General features: G+C 37.8%; 1 protein-coding gene and 1 long non-coding RNA gene across 2 annotated transcripts in view; one reads left to right on the top strand and one right to left on the bottom strand.

Annotated features, from left to right (window-relative positions):
• CC2D2A (coiled-coil and C2 domain containing 2A) overlaps positions 1-22,205 on the top strand; it is a 130,425-nt gene that overhangs the window by 104,558 nt on the left and 3,662 nt on the right. The window contains exons 30-34 of the mRNA XM_025887332.2: positions 2,075-2,278; positions 6,645-6,734; positions 8,284-8,397; positions 9,880-10,014; positions 20,614-20,736. Coding sequence (XP_025743117.1) covers positions 2,075-2,278; positions 6,645-6,734; positions 8,284-8,397; positions 9,880-10,014; positions 20,614-20,736 — 666 coding nt within the window. The remainder of the gene's footprint in view (positions 1-2,074; positions 2,279-6,644; positions 6,735-8,283; positions 8,398-9,879; positions 10,015-20,613; positions 20,737-22,205) is intronic.
• LOC141372572 (uncharacterized) overlaps positions 13,778-22,205 on the bottom strand; it is a 120,382-nt gene continuing 111,954 nt past the window's right edge. Inside the window, exon 2 of the long non-coding RNA XR_012377855.1 lies at positions 13,778-14,920. This is a non-coding gene — a long non-coding RNA (uncharacterized lncRNA). The remainder of the gene's footprint in view (positions 14,921-22,205) is intronic.

The following is a 22,205-nucleotide window of genomic DNA, read 5'->3' on the forward strand; positions in this document are numbered from 1 at the left end:
GGAATGGCATCCTGGTGGCCTAAGCAAGTATTAATGACCATTAATAGATGCTTACCTTGTGTATGCTCGGGGCAGAGAGGAACACAAGATGATTCAAACATGGGCCCTGCTCTCACAAAGCACTAGGTATGTAGTCAAAATACACAACTGCACGTCCAGGTCCAAGTGGGAGAAAACAGTTTCTTCAACCTGGAAGGCCAATAGTCAGGACTGATTCAAGGTTTTTGTTGCTCTTTCTGGACAAAGCCTATTGCTACCTCCTAAGTGCTCCCCTAGCACCCTGTGTTTAGTTCAAGTGCCTGACTGCTTGTTAGTGTTCTCCTCTAGAATAGAAGTTGCTTCAGACACTGTTTCATACTCATTTATCCACAGTGTCTGGAACCTTTCAGACTCTCAGCAAATAACTGGATGAGTAAGTAAATGAATAAGTGTAAAGAACATAGGGATGAATTCACTGGTGCTTTGTTTCATACCACTCTTGTTGCATGATTCTCCATCTTTCTAAAGTTACAGTTATTTCTGGGGTGACAGTTCTATCCCAGGAGTCTGTGACACACCCATACCAAAAAAGTCTTCAGAGCTCACCGTTTCCATTTATTTATATCTCCGTCCTAACATCTGTCGGGCAGCTACCGTGGGGCGGCGGTATGCCGAGCGGTAGGTGGTTACAGTGATGATGCAGATGATGATGATGTTCAGTTTCAGATGTCAGGGACATCCCATGAGAGTATGTGGGAGGCTTCCGGAAGTGCCTCCATCCTACTTAATCCCAACTGCTACCCCAATCCCTCAGGGTACAGCAATCAAATTAGAAACAGGAGCCACAGTCCAGCTCCAATGAAACAGAAGTCAAGAACAGCTGGGATAGTCTAGATTCTATCTGAAGTCATAAAAAAGTAAGGGGATGTTTTCTGTGCACTTGTTCATTCACTCAGCAATATTTGTTAAAAACTTAGTATGTGTACTACGTGCCAGGTGGTATTGGTACTGGAGATAAAAAACAAGAGCAAAACAAAATCCCTGATTCTAGGAATCTTACTCTATAGGGGGAGACAGAGTAAACTTATCAGCGATTTTAAATGCTAAAAAAATAAATAAATAAAGCAGAGTATAAGAAGGATAGTTGGGTGCACTTCCCTTCTCAAAATAGACACATTTTCAGGCACTGCCTAGAATCTAAATTCTACTTAACAGTTAATTTTTCTAATAAAATTTTATTTCAGTTTATCTTGAAACCCTTTGAAATGTAAGCAACAATATGTATATTTTTATACTAAGCGATAAAATTCTTTTTTTTTACACGTAGTTGAAATTTTAATATGCCTAGGTATTGATTAAGCGATAAAATTCTTATAAAAACATTTAAATATCTGCTTTTTTCAAACTATTTTTTTAGCAATAGCTTTAGGGAAAAAAATTACAACATGTGTCTAAAGGCAAATGAAAATTGTTCTGTTTCATCTGCTTTGAGTTACTATCAGAAGTTTGGGAATTGGTAGCTCATCTTGGATCAGAGAACTGCTTAAAATAAATATAATACATTTGATCTTTCTAGTTCTGTTTCCTTTTTCCCTGAGACCCATTACTATTATGTATTACATTGATCATGGATTTCAAACTTAACATATCAACATATATCTGTCAATTTGTTACGCATTTAACATGAGTTGCTCAAGCTTTGCCTTTGAGATGTTAGATTTCTGGGACCCTCCCCCCTCTAAAACCAATGTCAAAATACACATAAAACTACTGCTTGGTCTCATCAATCAGAATTAGTACATTATACTTTACTTTCTATATAGGTGTTTATAGTTTTCCATAGGGCTGCTTGCCTGTTGACTACTTTCAATCCTGTTCAATATATTTTAAGTATTTAATGTATCCATCTAATCTTTAGATTATAAATATAATTAAATAAAGCCCTAGGACTCCAGGGCATGGCAATAGTGTAAGGGGTCAATTATTCATAGTTCCTGAAGCACATTTTTAGTTCATGTCGACTGTGGGATCTCAACGAGTTCTCCTGTGCCTCCTGTAATCACATGTAAACTCCATAGAGTCTTTGTTTTTGAAGTTTGATTCTCAGGAAGATGAGAAATTGCTTCAAGCAACAGAGAAGTTTCAAACTGAATGTGCCTTAAAGTTTCCACACCGCCAGTGCCTCACAACAGTGACTGACATCAGTGGAAAAACCATTTTTGTCACCCGTTACCTCAAGCCTTTAAACCCTCCACAGGAGCTCCTGGATGCCTGCCCCAACAGCCCCCAGGCAACAGTGGTGAGTATGTTTCACAAGCCCATCACGCTGCTCCTAAAAATGTGTTACAGTTTTAATATACCGCCCTCTTAATTACCATATTTCCTAGGACTTAATATAGTCACTATATTGAGATCATTAGTGGTGAAAGAAATGATTAACACTTTTTTATTACTCTGAGGCTCACTTTCTTTAGAAAAGTCTGAAGGTACCAGAGAGGGTAGAAATCCTTAGTTCATTCTTTCAGTTAACGATTGTGGGGTACTTACCATGTCCCTGGCTCTAGACTGGGTTCTGGAAATTAACATTTGGAAGATGCTTTACACTTTGGCAATGTCTTACATAAACATGCCTTCATTATGCGTCCTCCATCACTTTCTGGGATTCAAACCATGGCCTCTGATTTCAGAACTCATGCACTTTCTACTATAGCAAGATAACTATTCAGTATTATACTTAATACTATAGGCATCATTGACTTCAAATGAAGCAAAAATTATTTCCAAGATTTGAGGATGTACAGCATGTAAGCCGTCACCACAGAACGCATCCATACTGAGCCATTAAATATACATGCGCATTCTCTGGCTGCAGAGCACCCTCCCCATCACAACCACACATGAACAGAAGCCATATTTTAAACAGGCTGTTTTTAAGTGGCTACTGTAACCCATAACTATCTTCAGAGAGTGGGTAGTCTAGGGAGTAGTTGCTGTTAATAAGCCATTAACATAATAATTTAGGAACAGGGTGATGATATATCTATTTGCAGATATAGATACAGCAAAAAAGTAAAACCTGTGCTCCACATTTCAGATACTTTTTTTATTAATCAATTTTTATTAAAAACCACAATAGGGACTTCCCTCTGTTCTTCCTAGCATAGTAAATATGCAGAAAACTTCTCCCAGGAGAGAGCACTTAGGAGTGATGAATAAAATATTTAAACCATTTTTAAAATCGTGGCTGACATAGAACTAAGGTGGCAGGGGGGAAGCTCAGAGACAGGAAACAATGAAGCAGGTTCCACAGGGTGAGAGTCTGAAATAGTGTCTGCTCTGAGGTCGTCCAATAATTCCTGATGCCTAGAGCTGGGCATCTACACAAGTCATGCCCACAAGCTGGGGGGGAAGGAGGTAATGTGTGGTGCCAGGGCAGGGAGGGGGGCTGAATTAGAGACTCAGGTACACAGTTAGGACTCTCGACAGGTAATGTCAACAGTGGGTACACCAGGAAATATCCAGCTTTGCAGAAGGAATCTTGCCTGTCTCAGCCTTGACTGTGGATGGAAGAGAAACGAGAAAAGTTTCTCCAGGGAATTCCTAATCACTAAGTTGTATTTATTCACACTTGAGACTGTTATTTACACTGCCCGGATGACCCAAAAAAAACTTCAGCTGAAAATTTAATTGAAAGCGTTCCCTGTTCTAATGCCCCTAAATCCCTGACAGAAGGAAAAAGAAATCTTTCTAGAAGAACACCCTTTAAACTCAACCTTAAAAACAAACAAACAGGAAAAGTTCCAAAGTTCCAAGCAACACAAACATAAAAGATCATCAATAGGGCACCTGGGTGACTCAGTCAGTTAAGCGGCTGCCTTCAGCTCAGGTCATGATCCCAGGGTCCTGGAATCAAGCCCTACATTGGGCTCCTTGCTCCATGAGGAGTCTGCTTCTCCCTCTCTCCCGCTTATGCTTTCCCCTGTTGTGCTCTCTCTCTCAAATAAATAAAATCTTAAAAAAAAAAATCATCAATAAAGAAATAAGTCACCATGAGGAAGGCAAGAGTTAGCACATACAACACACTGCAGAGTAGTCCACAAAGACTGCAGATACTAGAATTATCGGATTCAGAATATAAAATACATATGTTTGCTAAGTTTAAGAAATCCAGGGAATTGAAAATGTAACAGAAGAACAGTAGACTACCAGAACTGACAGGTGGGTGTTAAAAATAATTGCATGGTACTTATAGAAATACAAAATGGAATAGTTAAAATGAGACAATGAACAACTGGCTTAACCAAGACATAAAATACAGTTAAATACCAAGTTAAGTTACATACAGGTAAGTACAGAGAGACTTCATGAACTGGAATATGCATGAAAGAAATTACTTGGAATATAGCACAGAGATAGCAAAAAATAGAAGATTTAAAGGAAAGGTTAAGAGACATGGATGATAGAGGCAGAACAGCCAAACCCTGTATGAAAGGAGAAGGGCAACGTTCAAAGAGAGCTGAGAATTTATAAGACTTGATGAAAGACAACAATCCTCTGATGCAGGATGCCCAGTATATCCTACATAAGATAAATAAAATAGAATTAAAATCTAGGCATATCATAGGGGACTACAAAGATGATCTTATAAGCAGCTGGAGAGAAAACAGATTTTCTATAAAAAAACAATGATTCAACCAATGGACTTTTCAGCTGCACAAATGAAAGTCAGAGAAGGCATAATATCTTCAAAAGGCTGAAGGAAAATAGCCATCAAACTAGTCATTTATATCCAGTGAAACCATCTTTCACACAAACATTGGAGAATTTACAACCAAAAGATTTTCACTTAAGAAATTTCTAAAAAATATACTTCACAGAAAGAAAACTCTCAGAAAATCCGAGACACCACGCATAATGGTAAAGAAAATGGAAAATTTGTGAGTAAATCTAAGCAGGCATTGTCTTCATGTCAATAATACTAGCAATGAGGATGGAAAATAGTGATTAAAAACAAAAATCCTGGAAAAAAATGCATATATGTCAGGACAGGATCGATGAGAGTATTTTAATTCCCTTGTGTTTTCCAAGAGGAAAGTGAAGATATTTATTAACTTTTAGAGTTTAAGTTAAATATTCATGTTGAAATTTCTTTTTTTTTTAAAGATTTTATTTACTTATTTTAGAGAGGGCACAAGCGGGTAAGGGCAGAGTAGGAAAGAAAGGGACAAGCAGACTCTGCCCTTAGTGCGGAGCCCAGCGGGGGCCTCAATCCCATGACCCTGAGATCATGACACAAGCTGAAATCAAAAGTTAGGGGCTCAACCAACTGAGCCACCCAGGTGCCCCCATGTTGAAATTTCTAAATTAATCACTTAAAAGAATAAAAGAAAGTGCATATAGCTTCCAAAGTGGCGGGAGATAAAATAATGAAATGGGATGAAGAAGAGAGTGGTGAGAAAAAAAGAAACATAGAAAAAAGTGTGAAAAATAAAAAGCACAGAATAAGGTAGTAGAAATAGTCTAAATGTTTGCTAGTAATCGCAATCAAAGCAAAGGGGTTAAACTTTCCAGGTAAAAAACAAACTGTCAAACTAGATTTTTAAATCGTTTATGGTGGACCTTAACAAGCTGATTCTAATATTTATATGGTGGTGCAAAGGGCCAAAATAGCCAAGACATCCTGAGGAATAAGAAGAACTCAGTGGGAAGATTTGCCATACCATACATCCAGGCTATTATGAGACCACAGTAATTAAAGTAAAATGGTATCGACACACAGATAACAGAGAGAAAAATGGAAAAGAATAAAAAGTCCACTCAAATATAACCCACTCAAACCTGACAGATGACAAAGCTAGCATTGGAAATTAGTAAGGAAAAGATTGACGATTACATAAATTTTACTGGAATCACTGATTTTTACATATGGAAAAAATAAAAATAGATTCCTACTTCACATCACTCAAGTGCAGACAGATTGAGGACTTAAATATGAAGGCATTTTTATCTTTATGATTTTTAACTTTATCTTTATGACTTACTACAAGTCATCTTTATGACATGAGACAAAGTATTTCTTAAACAGAAAAAAAACACAAGCTGTAAGAAAAGAAAAAAGATACATTTGGCCATATTAACAGTGAGAACTTGGGTTTATCAAAGACACCACAAAGGAAATGAAAAGCCACAAATAAGATGTTTACAAACTGCAGGAATATGAGTCGTAACTACAATGATGTCCTGATCTTGGTTTCTAAATACTATTGCTCTCTAAAAAGCTCCTTGGAGAAATGGCTGCTTTCTGAACTGAGCTAGAAGAAATACAAGATGACTGTGAAAGTCCTCTTATACCAGAAAGTAAGGAAGTGCAGGAAAAAAAAAAAAAAGAGGACATTTCAAAGCGACCTAGCAGCCAGTGTCTTCATGTGTGAAAGCTGGATATTAACAGTGACTTCCTTTGTAGGATGTGTGCAGAGGCTGAAAGGACATAATGTTAATACAACACTCAGTAAACACTTGGTGAGCATTCACTTCATTTTGTACACATAAATGTTTGTGATACATGAACCTGTCTTGCAAGGAATGAGGTAGAGTATCCAGCATTCTATTTTACCGCAAGTTATTTTTTTAAACAGGAACTGCTCGATTATTTTTTGTTCAAACAGGAACTGGTGGCTCGATATGTGTCATTGATTCCTTTCTTGCCTGACACTGTTTCATTTGCTGGCATCTGTGACATGTGGAGCACGTCTGATGTGAGTAGTTCTTCCTCACAGATTTACTAGTTTGTGCTGACTTCGATGAACACGGGCCAAAGGCTTGTATAATTTTAAATTGCAACGTTCATTGGTCCTCATAAAAATCCACTTGGTCATCTGTTTAGCAGACTGAACTAAATTCTGAAGTATTTTTTCTTTCTGGTTCCATTTGACCAAGTTCAGAAATTAAGAAAAAAATATTTGCACAAAGAATAAAAAACATTTCAGAAGTCTTAATACTGATTTATCCTCCCAGTATTACCTTAACAATATCCCAGTTTTATTCATTAAAAAAAATCAAAATTACACTCTATATTACACATGGAACTCATATATTCCATAATTTATGGGCTTCCTAAGGCATGCCATGTCATTACTGATTCTGTATGTACTTCCTGGTCACCTACCACATCTCAGACATTGTACTAAATTCAGGCTATGAGCAAAATAAACATGGCCTCTGCCCTCATGGAATTTACAATCTGTGTATGTTACATCCAAATGGATCTTCTATGAAACAAACACATATATCATCACAGGTATTCATTCTGCTTCTGGATCTCATGTGTACTGTGTTTGGATAATTGTAGGATATTAAACAATATCCTACAATTCCCTTTGAAAGATAGCTCTAAACCAAAGAAATTTAAGTACACTAAATTTTTCGTTTCCCAGGATATTTTGGCAACATAATGTTGACAGTATTAGAAGTAACATTTCCACAACCTCAAGGCATCTAAAGAAAATATGCAAAGAACAGAATAATTCATGTGCTCTCGAGCCAGATTGGCTTTCCCACTCCCTAGGTATTCCTTCTCTGTGTTTCTACGTCCTCATCCTTAAAATGGGAAGAGAAGTACCTCCCTCAAAAGTTTATTCTAGGATGAAATGAGTTAATGCATGCAATGTGCTTAAAACAATTTGGGGGCAGGGCAGGGGGAGATATGAACAGGCAGAGTACAAATGATTTTTAGGGCCGTGAAAATATTCTGTGAGATTCTAATGATGCGTACATGTCATTACACATTTGTCAAAACCCAAAGAATGTACAACACCAAGCGTGGGCCCTCCCATAAGCTGTGGACTTTGAGTGATTATGATGTGTCAATTTAGGTCTATCAGTTGTAACAATCATCCTACTCTGTGGGTAGATGTTGATAACATATGGGGGCAAGGGTAGATGGGAAATCTCTTCCTCCAATTATGCTGGGAACCTAAAACTGCTGTAAAAATAGTCTAAATAGTAAAAAAAAATATATCATATATAAATTAAAAACAAGAAGTAAAACTGAAATTTGTCTCCCCCACCATAGTGTTGATTCTAGAAATCCATGTCATCAATGTCAGAGAAAATACCATATTGGTTTGTTTGTTTCAATGAATTAGAACATAGTACCAAAATATGGAAAAAAAGATTTTTAAAATAGGTCTTCTACTTTAAGGCACTAGTTTTAACAGTGACTTTTTTTAAAAATCCTGTATGGCCCATACAGAATGAAGCAGTCAGTCAACAACATCATTTTTCTTTTCTTTCCATCTCCGTCAGCAATTTCTGGATCTCCTGGCAGGAGACGAAGAAGAGCATGCAGTATTACTATGTAATTATTTTCTCTTTCTGGGGAAGAAGGCCTGGCTCATGATGGGCAGTGCTATTCCTGAGGTAAGACCATGCAGGCTGGCTCCAACAGAGGAGTGTAATTGTCTTAAGACACTTGTGTTAGGTTCCAGATTATGAACAGTACTAATTTGCATAACGATCCTTTGAGTTGAAAGGAAAGTGGCCCAGAGATTGCACCGTGGGGAGAGAGGACCAGTGATAAGACATGAAATGATTTTTAGTGGTACTAGTGCTCTGATCAGTGCTTCTGATTGGGGGCTTTTTTTTGGCAAATCTGAACACTTTATCACTCAAAGGCCCCACCTGACTCTGTCCTTTTAGTTTGAGCCCCCAGCTGCCCATGGTACTCAGAATTTTGATTCCCTTAGTGATCCAACGCTACTCATGCTAAGGAGTGAAGGGGATCTGAAGAAGTGTGGCAAGGTTAGAGATCTCTTCTATCACGCCCACTGCTTCCTCAGGCATCTGCGACTAACCAGCAGGCAAAGGGGAATGCAGCAGACAGCCACAGGAGCAAAGAAAAGAATGTTAGCAGCTATATTTTGATATTATTGTTACTTTTATTGGACTGGAGATACCAACTATTAGAATGTTTCCCCCAGCCCACTGCAAATGTCCCTAAATTTTGGGAATGTTAGGGTAATTTGGGGTACGAGTTTAGAAAATTCACATGAATTGAAGCAGCTTATCCAAAGAGTGTATCCAAAGGAGGCCACAAGTTTCCAGGAATCCTTGGGAATTAGGTAGCACGAGTTGCCACTGGGCAGGTATTATCATATCCAAAAACTAATTCACTCTCCATCGTTATCTTTCAGGGAGGCTGGTACAAGGAAAAGAACACTAGGCTAGGAAGTCACGAAGCCTGGGTTCAAAGCTCTGCCTACTCCTCATGAGCTGTGTGGCTCTGAGCAAGTCAATTCACAACTCTGAGCTTTATAAGGAAGCCAGGATAATAAATCTTGCCCTGCCTTCCCCAGAAGGCTATTGTGAACATCAAAGGAAGTCCATACACAAGCAGTAAATGAATAAATGCTCACTGTAAAAAATAATAATAATAATAATAATACAATAATAGACAAGTATTCTGAGTAAAAAATTAAAGTACTTTGTCAGGCTCTAACCCCCAAACCAACTCCCTACCCCAGGTGTATTCACTGCTAACAGGTTGGTATGTATCTTTTCAAAACATCTTCTATGCATTTACATAATTATAAATGTACCTCAAACACTAGTTACTGTATTAGAAACAGAAGTCGTATTCAGACATAATCAGCCTTCTAAATACTTAATCAACTATCCCTGTTTGGTCTACTGTACTAGCAGATGCAAGCATTTTGCAAAAATGAACATTTGATTTTATTTCTTAAATCCAATGCAACCTAGAACTTCAAACTAATTTTCATCATTAGCCATGAATTTTAGAAATTAGGGGTCCAACCAAAATAATTAATTCTGTGTGCAAACTAATCTTGACCTCAATTGCATAATTAATTGGAAACTGTTTTAATGACTATTTTCCTTCAGGGTCCAACTGCCTATGTGCTAACTCGGGAGCAAAGTCACTATTTAATATGGAATCCCTGCAGTGGACATTTTTATGGACAATTTGATACATTCTGTCCCTTAAAAAGTGTGGGCTGTTTAATAGGTCCCGATAATGTAAGTATTACCTTTGAATGACTGTTGCTTTCTTTTTTTTTTAATTGACCTACTGATTTAATAAAATTTTATGTATCAAAAAATTTATATAAACATAATACATCACAGTTAAAGAAATGTAGTGTCAAGCACAGTGGCAAGACGTCCTAAACAGTAACTTTTGGTTGAATTAGTCACCTGATCTGCAGAGAAGCACAATGATGTTAAAGAATATAGAACTCAGATTCAGAAGGCCTGGGTTTACGTCCTGGTTCTGTCCTCACTTGTCTCTTCCAAAACAGAGTTTGTAAGTACCTAACTCATAGTGTTTTGAGAACTAAGTAAGGCAAATTTATCACCTGAGAAGACTGGGTCTCTCCCTCCCTCCCCTTCTTTTCTCCCTCCCATCTTCCCTGTTCCCTCCCTTCCTTTCTTCCTTTTTCCTTTCCCTTCCCTTCCCCTTTTAAAGAGAGACTCCTAGTGCCCACCAGGTGATAGGGGGCAAACTTAATTATGAAGGGTACCATATAAGACAATGGTTAAAAACGTGAGTTACGGGGTCAGACTACCTGAGTTTAAACTTCACCGTTTACTAGTTGTGTGAGCTTGGGAAAATTTCTTATGTCATACAGCTTCAGCTTCTTCACTGGTAAAATGGAGGTAATGGTAGCAATTAGGTTGAAGAGTGTTGTGAGCCATGAATGAGATGACCAGTGTAAAGCAGCTAACACACAGGGACAACTCTATACTGTCTGCTATGATTGTTTTTATCATCATCATCTGTCTTAGTGGTCTGAACTTTATGCATCTGTCAGAAAAATCATCTTAGCATGCATCCCCAATGTGTATTTTTTATTGAAGTACAATTAACACACAGTGTTATATTAGTTTCATGTGGACAATATGATTCAACAATTCTGTACTCAGTGCTCATCTCAGTAAGTGTGTTCTTGATCCCCTTTATCTATTCACCTAACCCCCCACCCGCCTCCCCTCCAGCAACCCCCAGTGTGTTCTATTTAAGGGTCTGTTTTTTTATCTCTTTTGTTTGTTTCTTAAATTCCACCTATGCATGAAGTCATGTGGTATTTGTCTTTCTCTGACTTACTTCACTTAGCATTACATCCCATAGGTCCATCCATGTTGTCACAAATGGCAAGATCTTATTTTTTTCTATGACTCAGTAATATTCCATTATATATATCTTCTTTATCCATTCATCTATCAGTAGACACTGTGATCTTTCCATATCTTGGCTATTGTAAATAGTGTTGCAGTGAACAACAGAGGTGCATATATCTCTTCAAATTAATTGTTTTCATTTTCTTTGGGTAAATACCCAGTGTTGGAATCACTGGATCATATGGTAATTCTATTTTTAATTTTTTGAGAAAAAAAATAACTGTTTTCCACAGTGGTTGCACCAGTTTGCATTCCCACCAACAGTGCACAAGGGTTCCTTTTTTCCCACATCTTCACCAACACTTGTTTCTTGTGTTTTTTATTTTAGCGATTCTGACAGGTGTGAGGTGATACCTCATTGTAGTTTTGATTTGCACTTCTCTGATGACTAGTGATGTTGGAAATCTTTTCATGTGTATGTCTTCTTTGGAGAAATGTCTGTTCATGTCTTCTGTCCATTTAAAAATGGATTAAACATTTAAGTAATTAAAAATTAATTTAAAAATTAAAAATCGGATTACTTGGGGATTTTGTTGTTGTTGTTTTGGTGTTGAGTTGTGTAAGTTCTCTATACATTTGGGATATTAACCCTTTATCGGGTATATCATTTGCAAATATCTCCTCCCATTCCGTAGGCTGTTCTTTAGTTTTGTTGTGTCCTGTGTTGTGCAGAAACTTCTTCTTTTGATGTAGTCCAAGTAGTTTATTTTTGCTTTTGTTTCCCTTGCCTCAGGAGACATATCTAGAAGAATGTAGCTACAGCCAATGTCAGAGTAATTACTGCCGGTGCTCTCATCCAGGATTTTTATGGTTTCAGCTCTCATTTTTAGGTCTTTAATCCATTTTGAGTTTATTTTTGTGTACAGTATAAGAAAGTGGGTCAGCTTCATTCTTTTGCATATTTTCCCAACACCATTTGTTGAGGAGACTTCTTCCCATTGCATATTCTTGCCTCCTTTTTGAAGATTAATTGACCATATAAGCATGGGTTTATTTCTGGGCTCTCTATTCTGTTCTGTTGATTTATGTGTCCATTTTCGTGCCAGTACCATACTATACTGCTTTGATTACTGCAGCTTTGTAGTATATCTTGATATCTGGGACTGAGATGCTTCCAGTTTTGTTCTTCTTTTTCAAGACTGTTTTGGCTATTTGGAGTCTTTTGTGGTTCCATACAAATTTTAGGATTATTTGTTCTAGTTCTATGGGAAAAAAATGCTATTGGTATTTTGATAGGGATTGCATTAAATCTGTAGATTGCTTTGGGTAGTATGGACATTTTAACAATATCTGTTCTTCCAGTCCCTGAGCATGGAATATCTTTCCATTTGTTTGTGTCATCTTCAATTTCTTTCATCAGTGTTTAATAGTTTTCAGAATACAAGTCTTTCACCTCCTTGGTTAAGTTTATTCCTAGATATTTTATTATTTTTGGCATAACTATAAATGAAATTGTTTTCTTAATTTCTCTATCTGCTACTTCATTATTAGTGTGTAGAACTGTAACAGATTTCTGTATATTTTGTATTCTACAACTTCTTTGAATTCAATTATCAGTTCTAGGAGTTTTTTGCTGGAGTCTTTAGGGTTGTCTTTATATAGTATCATGTCATCTGCAAATAGTGAAAGTTTTACTTCTTCCTGACCAATTTGAATGCCTTTTCTCTTCTTGTCTCATTGCTGTGACTAGTGGTGATAGTGAACACCTCTTGTCTTGTTACTGATCTTAGAGGAAAAGCTCTCAGTTTCACCATTGAGTATGTTAGCTGTGGGTTTGTCATGTATGGCTTGTATTATGTTGAGATATGTTCCTTGTAAATCTGCTTTGTTGAGAGTTTTTATTATGACTGGATGTTGTACTTTGCCAAATGCTTTTTCTTCATCTGTTGAGATGCTCATATGGTTTATATCTTTTCTCTTATTAATGTGATGTATGATACTGATTAACTTGCAAATATTGAACCACCCTTGCATCCCTGGAGTAAATCCCACTCGACCATAAATGATTTTTAAAAATATATTGTTGATTTGGTTTGCTAATACTTTGTGGAGGATTTTTGCATCTATGTTCATCTGAGATATTGACCTGCCTGCAGTTTTCTTTTGTTGTGTCTTTGTCTGATTTTGGTGTCAGGATAATGCTGGCCTCAGAGAGTGAATTTGGAAGCTTTCCTTCCAAATCTATTATTTGGAATAGTTTGAAAAGAATAGGTATTAACTCTTCTTTAAATGTTTGGTAGAATTCACCTATGAAGCCATCTGGTCCTAAAATTTTGTTAGGAGGTTTTGATTACTGATTCAATTTCATTGTTAATAATTGGTTTGTTCAAATTTTCTGTTTCTTCCTGATTTCAGTTTTAAGTTATATATTTTTAGGAATTTGTCCATTTCTTCTAGGTTGTCCAGTTTGTTGGTATATATAATTTTTCATGATCTCTTAAAATCATGTGTATTCCTGTGGTCAGTTGTTATTTGTCTTCATTTCTGATTTTGAGTCCTCTTTTTTTTTTTTCTTCCTTTATGGGTCTGGCTAAAGGTTTATAAATTTTTTTTATCTTTTCAAAGAACCAGTTCCTGGTTACATTGATCTTTTCTGGGGTGGTTGTTTTTTTTTTTTTTTGGTCTCTATTTCATTTTTTCTGCTCTAATCTTATTTCCTTCCTTCTACTGAATTTGGACTTTTTTTGTTCTTCTCTTTCTAGCTCCTTTAGGAGTAAGGTTATGTTGTTTTGAGATTTTTCTTGTTTCTTGAGGTAAGCCTGTATTGCTATAAACTTCCTTCTTTAGAATAGCTCTTACTGCATCCCAAAGATTTTTTCATTTTCATTTGTCTCCATGTATTTTTTTTTTAATTTACTCTTTGATGTCTTGGTTCAACCATTCATTATTTAATAACATGTTATTTAGCCTCCACTTATTTGTGTTCTCTCCAGATTTTTTCTTGTGGTTGATTTCTAGTTTCATAACCACTGTAGTCAGAAAAGATGCATCATATGATCTCAGTCTTTTTGAATTTATTAAGACTTGTTTTGTGGCCTAATACATGTTCTGTCCTGGAGAAAGTTCCACGTGCACCTAAAAAGAATGTGCTTCCTGCTTTTTTTTGGATGGAATGTTCTGTATATATCTATCTGTTAGGTCCATCTGGTCTAACATATCATTCAAAGCACTGTTTCCTTGTTGATTTTCTGTCAAAGTACTGTTTTCTTATTGATTTTCTGTCTGGATGATCTTTCCATTGATGTAAGTGTTGTGTTAAAGTCCCCTACTATAATTGTATTACTGTCAATTTTTTTTCCTTTATGTCTGTTAGTAGTTGCTTTGTGTATTAAGGTACTCCTGTCTTCGGTACATAGATATTTACAATTGTTATATCCTCTTCTTGGATTGTCCCCTATCATTATGTAGTGTTCTTCTTTGTCTCCTGTTATAGTCTTTGTTTTAAAGTCTATTTTCTCCAGTATAAGTATTGCTACCCCAGTTTCTTTTTGCTTCCACTTGTATGATATGTTTCCATCCCTTCACTTTCAATCTTCATGGATGTCAGAAAAAAATCACTTGAGCATGCACCCACAATATATGCATTTTTATTGATAAATTATGTATTTTATTTGCCCATCAACATATGATTACATTATACACAGAAAAAACTGTTAAAAATAAAAAGGCATTAGAAGATCTAATATTCTCTCCTCCTATCTCTGGTGTATGCACCCTACTTTAAAGATCACTAGTCTAGGGGCGCCTGGGTGGCTCAGTCTTTAGCGTCAGGCTCTTGATCCGGCTCAGGTCATGATCTAGGAGTTGTGCGACCAAGGGCCGCGTCAGGCTCCACAGCCAGTGTGGAGCCCTCTTGGGGTTCTCTCTCTCCCTCCCTCGGCCCCTTCCCCTTCATGTGCCCTCCCTCTCATAAATAAATAAATAAATAAATAAAATCACTAGTCTACCCTTTAGGGTTACTGCTAAAATTGAGAATATATGCCAGGCACCCAACAAAGTACGTATCTTTCATAGGTCTCCAGCAAATGGCAGCTATTATTAACTGCAAGTGTGAAGAGCACTGTGGACTCCCATTCTCATGTTCATTACTTTTTTTTTTTTAAAGATTTTATTTATTTATTTGAGAGAGAGAGAATGAGGAGAGAGAGAGCACGAGAGGGAAGAGGGCCAGAGGGAGAAGCAGACTCCCCGCCGAGCAGGGAGCCCGATGCGGGACTCGATCCCAGGACTCCAGGATCATGACATGAGCCGAAGGCAGTCGCTTAACCAACTGAGCCACCCAGGCGCCCCTCATGTTCATTACTTTTTTAATTAGAAGCATTATTATAATCATGAATGATCTGCTAAGCTCCTCCTATGTTTAAAGAACCATGTCAAAGACATCTGTAATCAAGCAGAGTCACTGGGCATTGAAAAAGCCCTCAAAGAACTCCATTCTCTGTCAAAATTATTATTAGTTCTCAAAACAATTACTGTTTGTTCACAAAACAATATGGCCAATTACATAAAGCCCAGGTTTTGTGAGGAAGAAAGACCCCCTGCCCCTTACTAACAAGAAGCATAACAGTTGCTCATGATGTTGGGCATCCTTCATGGCAGCTGTTCCAAAGCTGCTCTAAGCCTTGACCTCTCTTGGTAGAGGACCTCACCCTCGCCACGTTGGCCTGATACTATGCTCTAAAACCTCCACTGCCCTCTGCTCCACCACACAACCTCTCTGGATTGTCAGCCTTTCTCCTCCTGTACTCCTTTGCCAGGAAAGAAGTGTCTCCCCTTTCTACCTATGTTTCTTTTTCCACTCTTACTGCAAGACATACCTCTACTCATTATTCCAACTTGCCCCTATATTTTTTCTATTTTTCTACCAAATGATATGCTCGTAAATCCAACAGTCCCAAAATACAGGCATATCTCATTTTGTTATGCTTCGTTATATTCACAGATACTGTGTTTTTTACAAATTGAACGTTTGTGGCAAGTCTGTGCCAGGCGAGTCAGTTGACGCCATTTTCCAACAGCATTTGCTCACTTCGTGTCTCTGTGTCATGTTTTGGTAATTCTTACAGTATTTCAAACTTTTTCATTATTATTATATTTGTTATGATGATCTGTTATCAGTGATGATGATTTGCTGAAAGCCCAGATGATGGTTAGCATTTTTTTAGCAGTATTTTTTTAATTAAGGTATGTATATTGTTTCTTTAGGCATAATGCTATTGTGCACTTAATAGGCTACAGTATATTGTAAACATAACTTTTATATGCACTGGGGAAACCAAAATATTCACTTGACTTCCTTTACTGCGATATTCACTTTATTGCAGTGGTGTGGAACCAAACCACAGTATCTCAGAGGTGTGCTTGTATGCTTCTGCCAACCCAGATACACCCTAAACTACCACTGCCCCTCTTTCCTTGCTTCCAAAATTCTTCAACTACTAATTATATCCCCTGCTTCTGTGTTCTCAGTAAACTCAGACTTTAACCCTTTTAATAATCTAGCTCCTCTTCCCTGACCATCCTATAGAAATTCAACTCTAAGAAGTACCATTGTCTTGCTAATGGATAAATAAATCCAATGGTTTACTCTCATCTTCATTCTCTTCTCCTCTTCTATGTCACATGACATGACTAATACCCTCTTCATAAAAAAAAAAAAAAACACTTTCTCCACCTTGGTTTACAGATAGAGAACTGTTTGGTTTTCATTTTTCATTTTCTCTGCAGGAGTTTCTTAGGTTTCTTTCACTGGCTCTTCTTCCCACCCCTTAAAAATCAAGAGTTGCTGGAGTGGAGGGGGGTGGGAGGGATGGGGTGGCTGGGGGATGGACACTGGGGAGGGTATGTGTTGTGGTTAGCACTGTGAATTGTGTAAGACTGATGAATCACAGAATTGTACCCCTGAAACAAATAATACATTATATGTTAATTTAAAAAAAAGGTTTGGAGACCACTAAAAAAAGAAAAAGTAAACTAAATGAAAAAAGAAAAGTCTATGTTCCTGACAATTCTATATTGATTTCTTGCAGGACCACACCTATTATTATTAACTGTAACTCTATCTAGGCTATGCTGGCAGAGAAGTTATAATCCTGTCACTAGCTCCAGAATCTTTCTTTGGATCCTGAATTTTCAACTGTCTGCGAGACACCCAAGTGCTTTATCAAAATCTCAAACTTGGGGGTACCTGGGTGGCTCAGTTGGTTGGGCAGCCAATTCTTAGCTCCAGCTCAGGTCATGATCTCAGGGTCCTCGGATAGAGCCCTGCCTCTGGCTCCGTGCTCAGTGGGGAGTCTGCTCAAGGAGTCTCTCCCTCCCTCTCCCTGCCCCCACTGCTCATGCACAAGTGCTCACTCTCTCTCTCTCTCTATATATATATATAATAAATTTCAAACTTTGCACATCCAAAACTCAAATCATTTCCCCCTTGCCTCCAAAACCAGCTCCTCCTCCTGGCTTCCTGTTTCTATAGATGTCAGTTACCCAGATTCACTCCTCAGTTGTCCTTGATTTCCTCTCTCCCTTACTTCCTCCTACTTCAATCCCATTAACAGATACCAAATCATACAGATTCTACCTGTTGTTTCCCAGGCCATGCCGTTATTGTTTCACCCTGCATTACTATAAATAACCAACTAAACAATCTTTCCAACTCAATTATTTGGTACACTGATGACTGATTAAGTTTCTGAACCTTCGGCTTCATCATTCTATCGCTCAAAAAGTATCAGAGGTACCTCACTACATACAGATTTAAGAACAAACTTCTTGCCTTGGATTTCAAAGCCCTATATAAACTGACCTCAACTTTTTCCAGCAGTATTTCCCACTACTTTTCTGCACAATCCCTACCCTATGGCCAAATTGTAGTTCTTAAAGACCTTGCCTTCTTAAAACAGTTTGATTTGAATTCCAAGTATCAAAGCCTCCCTAACGTCACTGGCTGCCACTTCTCTGACTTCTCTGTATCCTTTACTGCTTTTTCGTTATTTCTTCAGATTTGAAAATCAGATCCTCAAGTTCATCGAACATCGTTTCTATCTATATTTCCTCCCTAGGAACATATATATACTGATAATCCCCAAATGTATATCTCTAGCTCACCTAGTTCCCAAAACTTCAGACTCAAATATCCAACTACCTACTCATCATCTTCATATAGATGCCAGACATACATCTCAAACTTAACATGCCCAAACTTGAACTCATTTCCTTTTGCCATCTTTCTGATCTCAATAAAGGGCAATTCCATCAGTCCAGTTAGCCAAAATCCTTGTAGTCACCTTTGATTCCTTTCTCTCTTTCTCCCACATCCTATTCATCAGCAAATCCTATTGGCTTCACAGTATATCCAGAATCTGACCACAGCTCACCAATTTCACTGCTACTATTTTGACCCACACTACTGGAGCTCTTACCTGGATTATTTGAAATAGCCTCCTAACTGGAAACTTCACTATTTGCCCTTACCCTCTTGGGTCTAGTCTCAAAACAGCAGAGGATATTCATGTGAAAATGGAAGACAAACTATGTCACCCCTCTGCTTAAAATACTCCAATGGCTTCCTAGCTCACTCTAAAATCAAAGTCTAACTCTTTAAAATAATCCACAGGGCCTTTTTGTGACCTGACAGCCATCCTGCCACCCCTTCCCATCCTCCACTGATGTCATCTCTTACTTGCTCTAACTTGCTCAGTCCTCTAAAGCTACCATCTTCCTCACTGTTCCTCGACACATCAAACAGGTTTTGCATTTACTGTTTCCTCTGCATAGATGACCTTTCCCCTTACTGGATATCTTCATAAATTTCTCCCTCACTTCTTGCATTTCTGATCAAATGTCATCTTTCCAGCAAGAATTTGCCTGCCCACCCTGAAATTTCATGTCATCCCATGTTTTCTCCACAGCCCTCATACAGTTAGCTGTTGCCACAGCAAAGATAGTAAAAACCCATCCCCAAACTAAATGGCTTCAAATAGTTATTCTTATGACTCTCTGGGTCGGCTGGGACAGCTCTGCTTCATGTGTGTTTATTCTGGGACTCAGCAGTGAATGGCAGAAGCACAAAAAAGGCAAGCAGGAACACACAAAGCCTCCTAAGCTTAGACTCAGAAGTTACACACTAACACTTCCGTCCTATTCTACTGACCAAACATCGAGGAGCAGGGAAATACATTTCAACCCTTTTAGTGGGAGGAACTGCAAAGTAACATGACAGAGTGCAGATATAGGAAGGGGTGAAGAATTGAGGTCAGTGATACAATCTACTCCATCATGTAACATCATCTGAAACCCATATATTTACTTATTTGTTCACACTATCTTCTCAGTAGCTACTGCATAAGGGTAGGAACTCTGTTTCATTCACTACTTTATCCCTAGTGACTGAAACTCAGCCCACAGTACTTGATAAATATGCTGAATGGACAAATTTACCACTGATGCACAAGGGCGTTCAATATGCCTACTATATGCCAGAAGCTATGCTACATGGTAAAGATAAGTGGTGAATAAGGCACATGGCAAATGTCCTCAAGACAATGCCGTACCTAGTGAGGAGGCAGGTGGATGGACAGGCAATTATTTAACAATGATAAACACCAATAATAGTAATAAATTAGCTAACAATTACTGAGCACCTACTATGTGCCAGGCATTGTTCTAAGAGGTGAATTAACTAATCTGCCTCAACAACCTTAAGGTGGGTACTATTATCCCAGTTTCACAGAGCAGGAAAATGAGGTACAAAGAAGTTAAATGTAAGGGATTTACACCCAAGGGATGCTTGGGTGGCTGTCAGTTAAGCATCTGCCTTCAGCTCAGGTCATGATCCCAGGGTCTTGGGTTCTAGTCTCACACTGGGCTCCTTGCTCAGCAGGGAGCCTGCTTCTCCCTCTGCTGCTCCCCCTACTTGTGCTCTCTCTGACAAAATCACCCAAGGTCACACCATTGTAAATGTTGGAGCCAGAATTCAAATACAAGTAGCCTGATTCCAGAACCAATATCTGCATGCCTCAACAAGACAGGTGCCATTCAGAGATTACAGAGTGCTGTGGAAGCAAAGAGGTAGACACCTAACTCAATTAGGAGGCTAGGAAAGAACCGAGCTAGGAAAAGCCAGACTGAGAAAGGAATAGCCTTGTCTATCTTCTAAAAAGTTTTTCCTTATCAGAAACTATCTTATTTCATCAACCTACAATCAGTGGTAAGGTGCACCTCAACTTCAGATATAAAAAATATGAAAAAGTGACCAATGACCATTTTATGATGCCTCTGATTGTAAAAGGCATGCTGATTTTACAAATTAAAATATGCAAAAAAAATGTGCATCCTGTGTGTCCTCTTGCTGTCACTCTGCTTTCTCTCTACATACATGCACACACACGCATGTATATATATCTGCTGCCATATATGCTAATGTAGTCTTATCTTTTTTAGATTTGGTTTAATATTCAACGATATGACTCCCCACTACGGATAAATTTTGATGTCACCAAGCCCAAGCTATGGAAATCTTTCTTTTCAAGAAGCCTTCCATATCCTGGCCTTTCTAGTGTTCAGGTATATAATTCTTTTATTAACAATGTAGACAAAGGGGGTGCCTGGGTAGCTCAGTCAGTAAGTGTCTGACTTTTGATTCCAGCTCAGGGCATGATCTCAGGGTTGTGAGATCGAGCCCCAGGTAGGGCACCACGCTGGGTGTGGAGCCTGCTTAAGATTCGCTCTCTCCCTCTCCCTCTGCCCTCCCCTCCCCACCCCCTCTGTCTCCCTCTCTTAGAAAGAAAAAAAAAAGTAGACAAAGAAGGAATCTGAAATCATTATACTGGGTAGCCAGATATTTTTTGACCTTTAATTCTACTCCTAGATATTCAGTCAAAAATAATGTTTTTCAAATTTAGTTGAGCCCAACTCCCAATAAGAAATTACCACCATATCATGAACCAGTATATATATATATATATATATATATATATATATATGAAGTTTTGATATAATGAACCTCATGACATAAAGTACCTCAAAATATATTCTATTTAATTTCTTAAATGCTGGTCTCAATTCACTAAATTAATGAGTGAATTTCATGACTGCTATTAAAACATGAAATCAAATCACAGGGCATGGTCCAGTAGGGGCTCATAAAATTAATTTAGAGGGTCCTGGCCAGTGGCAAGATTATAAGTAGTAAGCATGAAAATTGTTTACTAAAACTTCTGTTTAATTTGTTAGCTATGTATGTATGTGTGTATATGTATACTGAGTGTGTAATATATTTTTTTTTGCTGTGACCCAGACCTTTCTAAAAAAAAAAAGTTTAAAAAAACAGTGCCCTAGAGAAATTCTTCCATGTGTACAAGGTGACATATATAAGACTTTTCATTGAAACATTGTTTATAATAGCCTAAGAACTGGAATTACAGAAGGGACAAATTATGAAGAGTATGTAATGGAATATTTTATAGTAGTTACACAAATGAATCAGCATTAATAAATCTTAGCACTCTAAAAATGTGGATATTTTCTCTAAATAAACTTTTTTTAAAGATTTTATTTATTTATTTGACAGAGACACAGCGAGAGAGGGAACACAAGCAGGGGGAGTCGGAGAGGGAGAAGCAGGCTTCCCGCCAAGCAGGGGGCCCGATGCAGGGCTCAATCCCAGGACCCTGGGATCATGACCTGAGCCGAAGGCAGATGCTTAATGACTGAGCCACCCAGGCGCCCCTAAATAAGTATTAAGGGAGAAAAGGCAAGCTGTATAAAAACTATTACATAGACTTGTCAAATCACTACTTTGTACACCTGAAATTAATGTAACATTGTGTGTCAACTATACTTGAATTAAAAAAAAAAAAAAAACTATTACAAAAAGTTTAGAAAACACCCAAACCAAAACAATACATTGTTTGGGGATACATAAATCTGTAATAAAATCATAAGTACATTTCATTAACTTGTCTATCTCCACCTCCTGTGTAAACACCAAGAGGACAGGGATTTTTATTCATGGATATATTCCTATCACCTAT

The sequence above is a fragment of the Callorhinus ursinus genome, unplaced genomic scaffold (assembly GCF_003265705.2).
Source record: "Callorhinus ursinus isolate GAN/ISIS: 27379988/994484 unplaced genomic scaffold, GSC_fseal_2.0 scaffold4, whole genome shotgun sequence".
NCBI classification, from domain to species: Eukaryota; Metazoa; Chordata; class Mammalia; order Carnivora; family Otariidae; genus Callorhinus; species Callorhinus ursinus.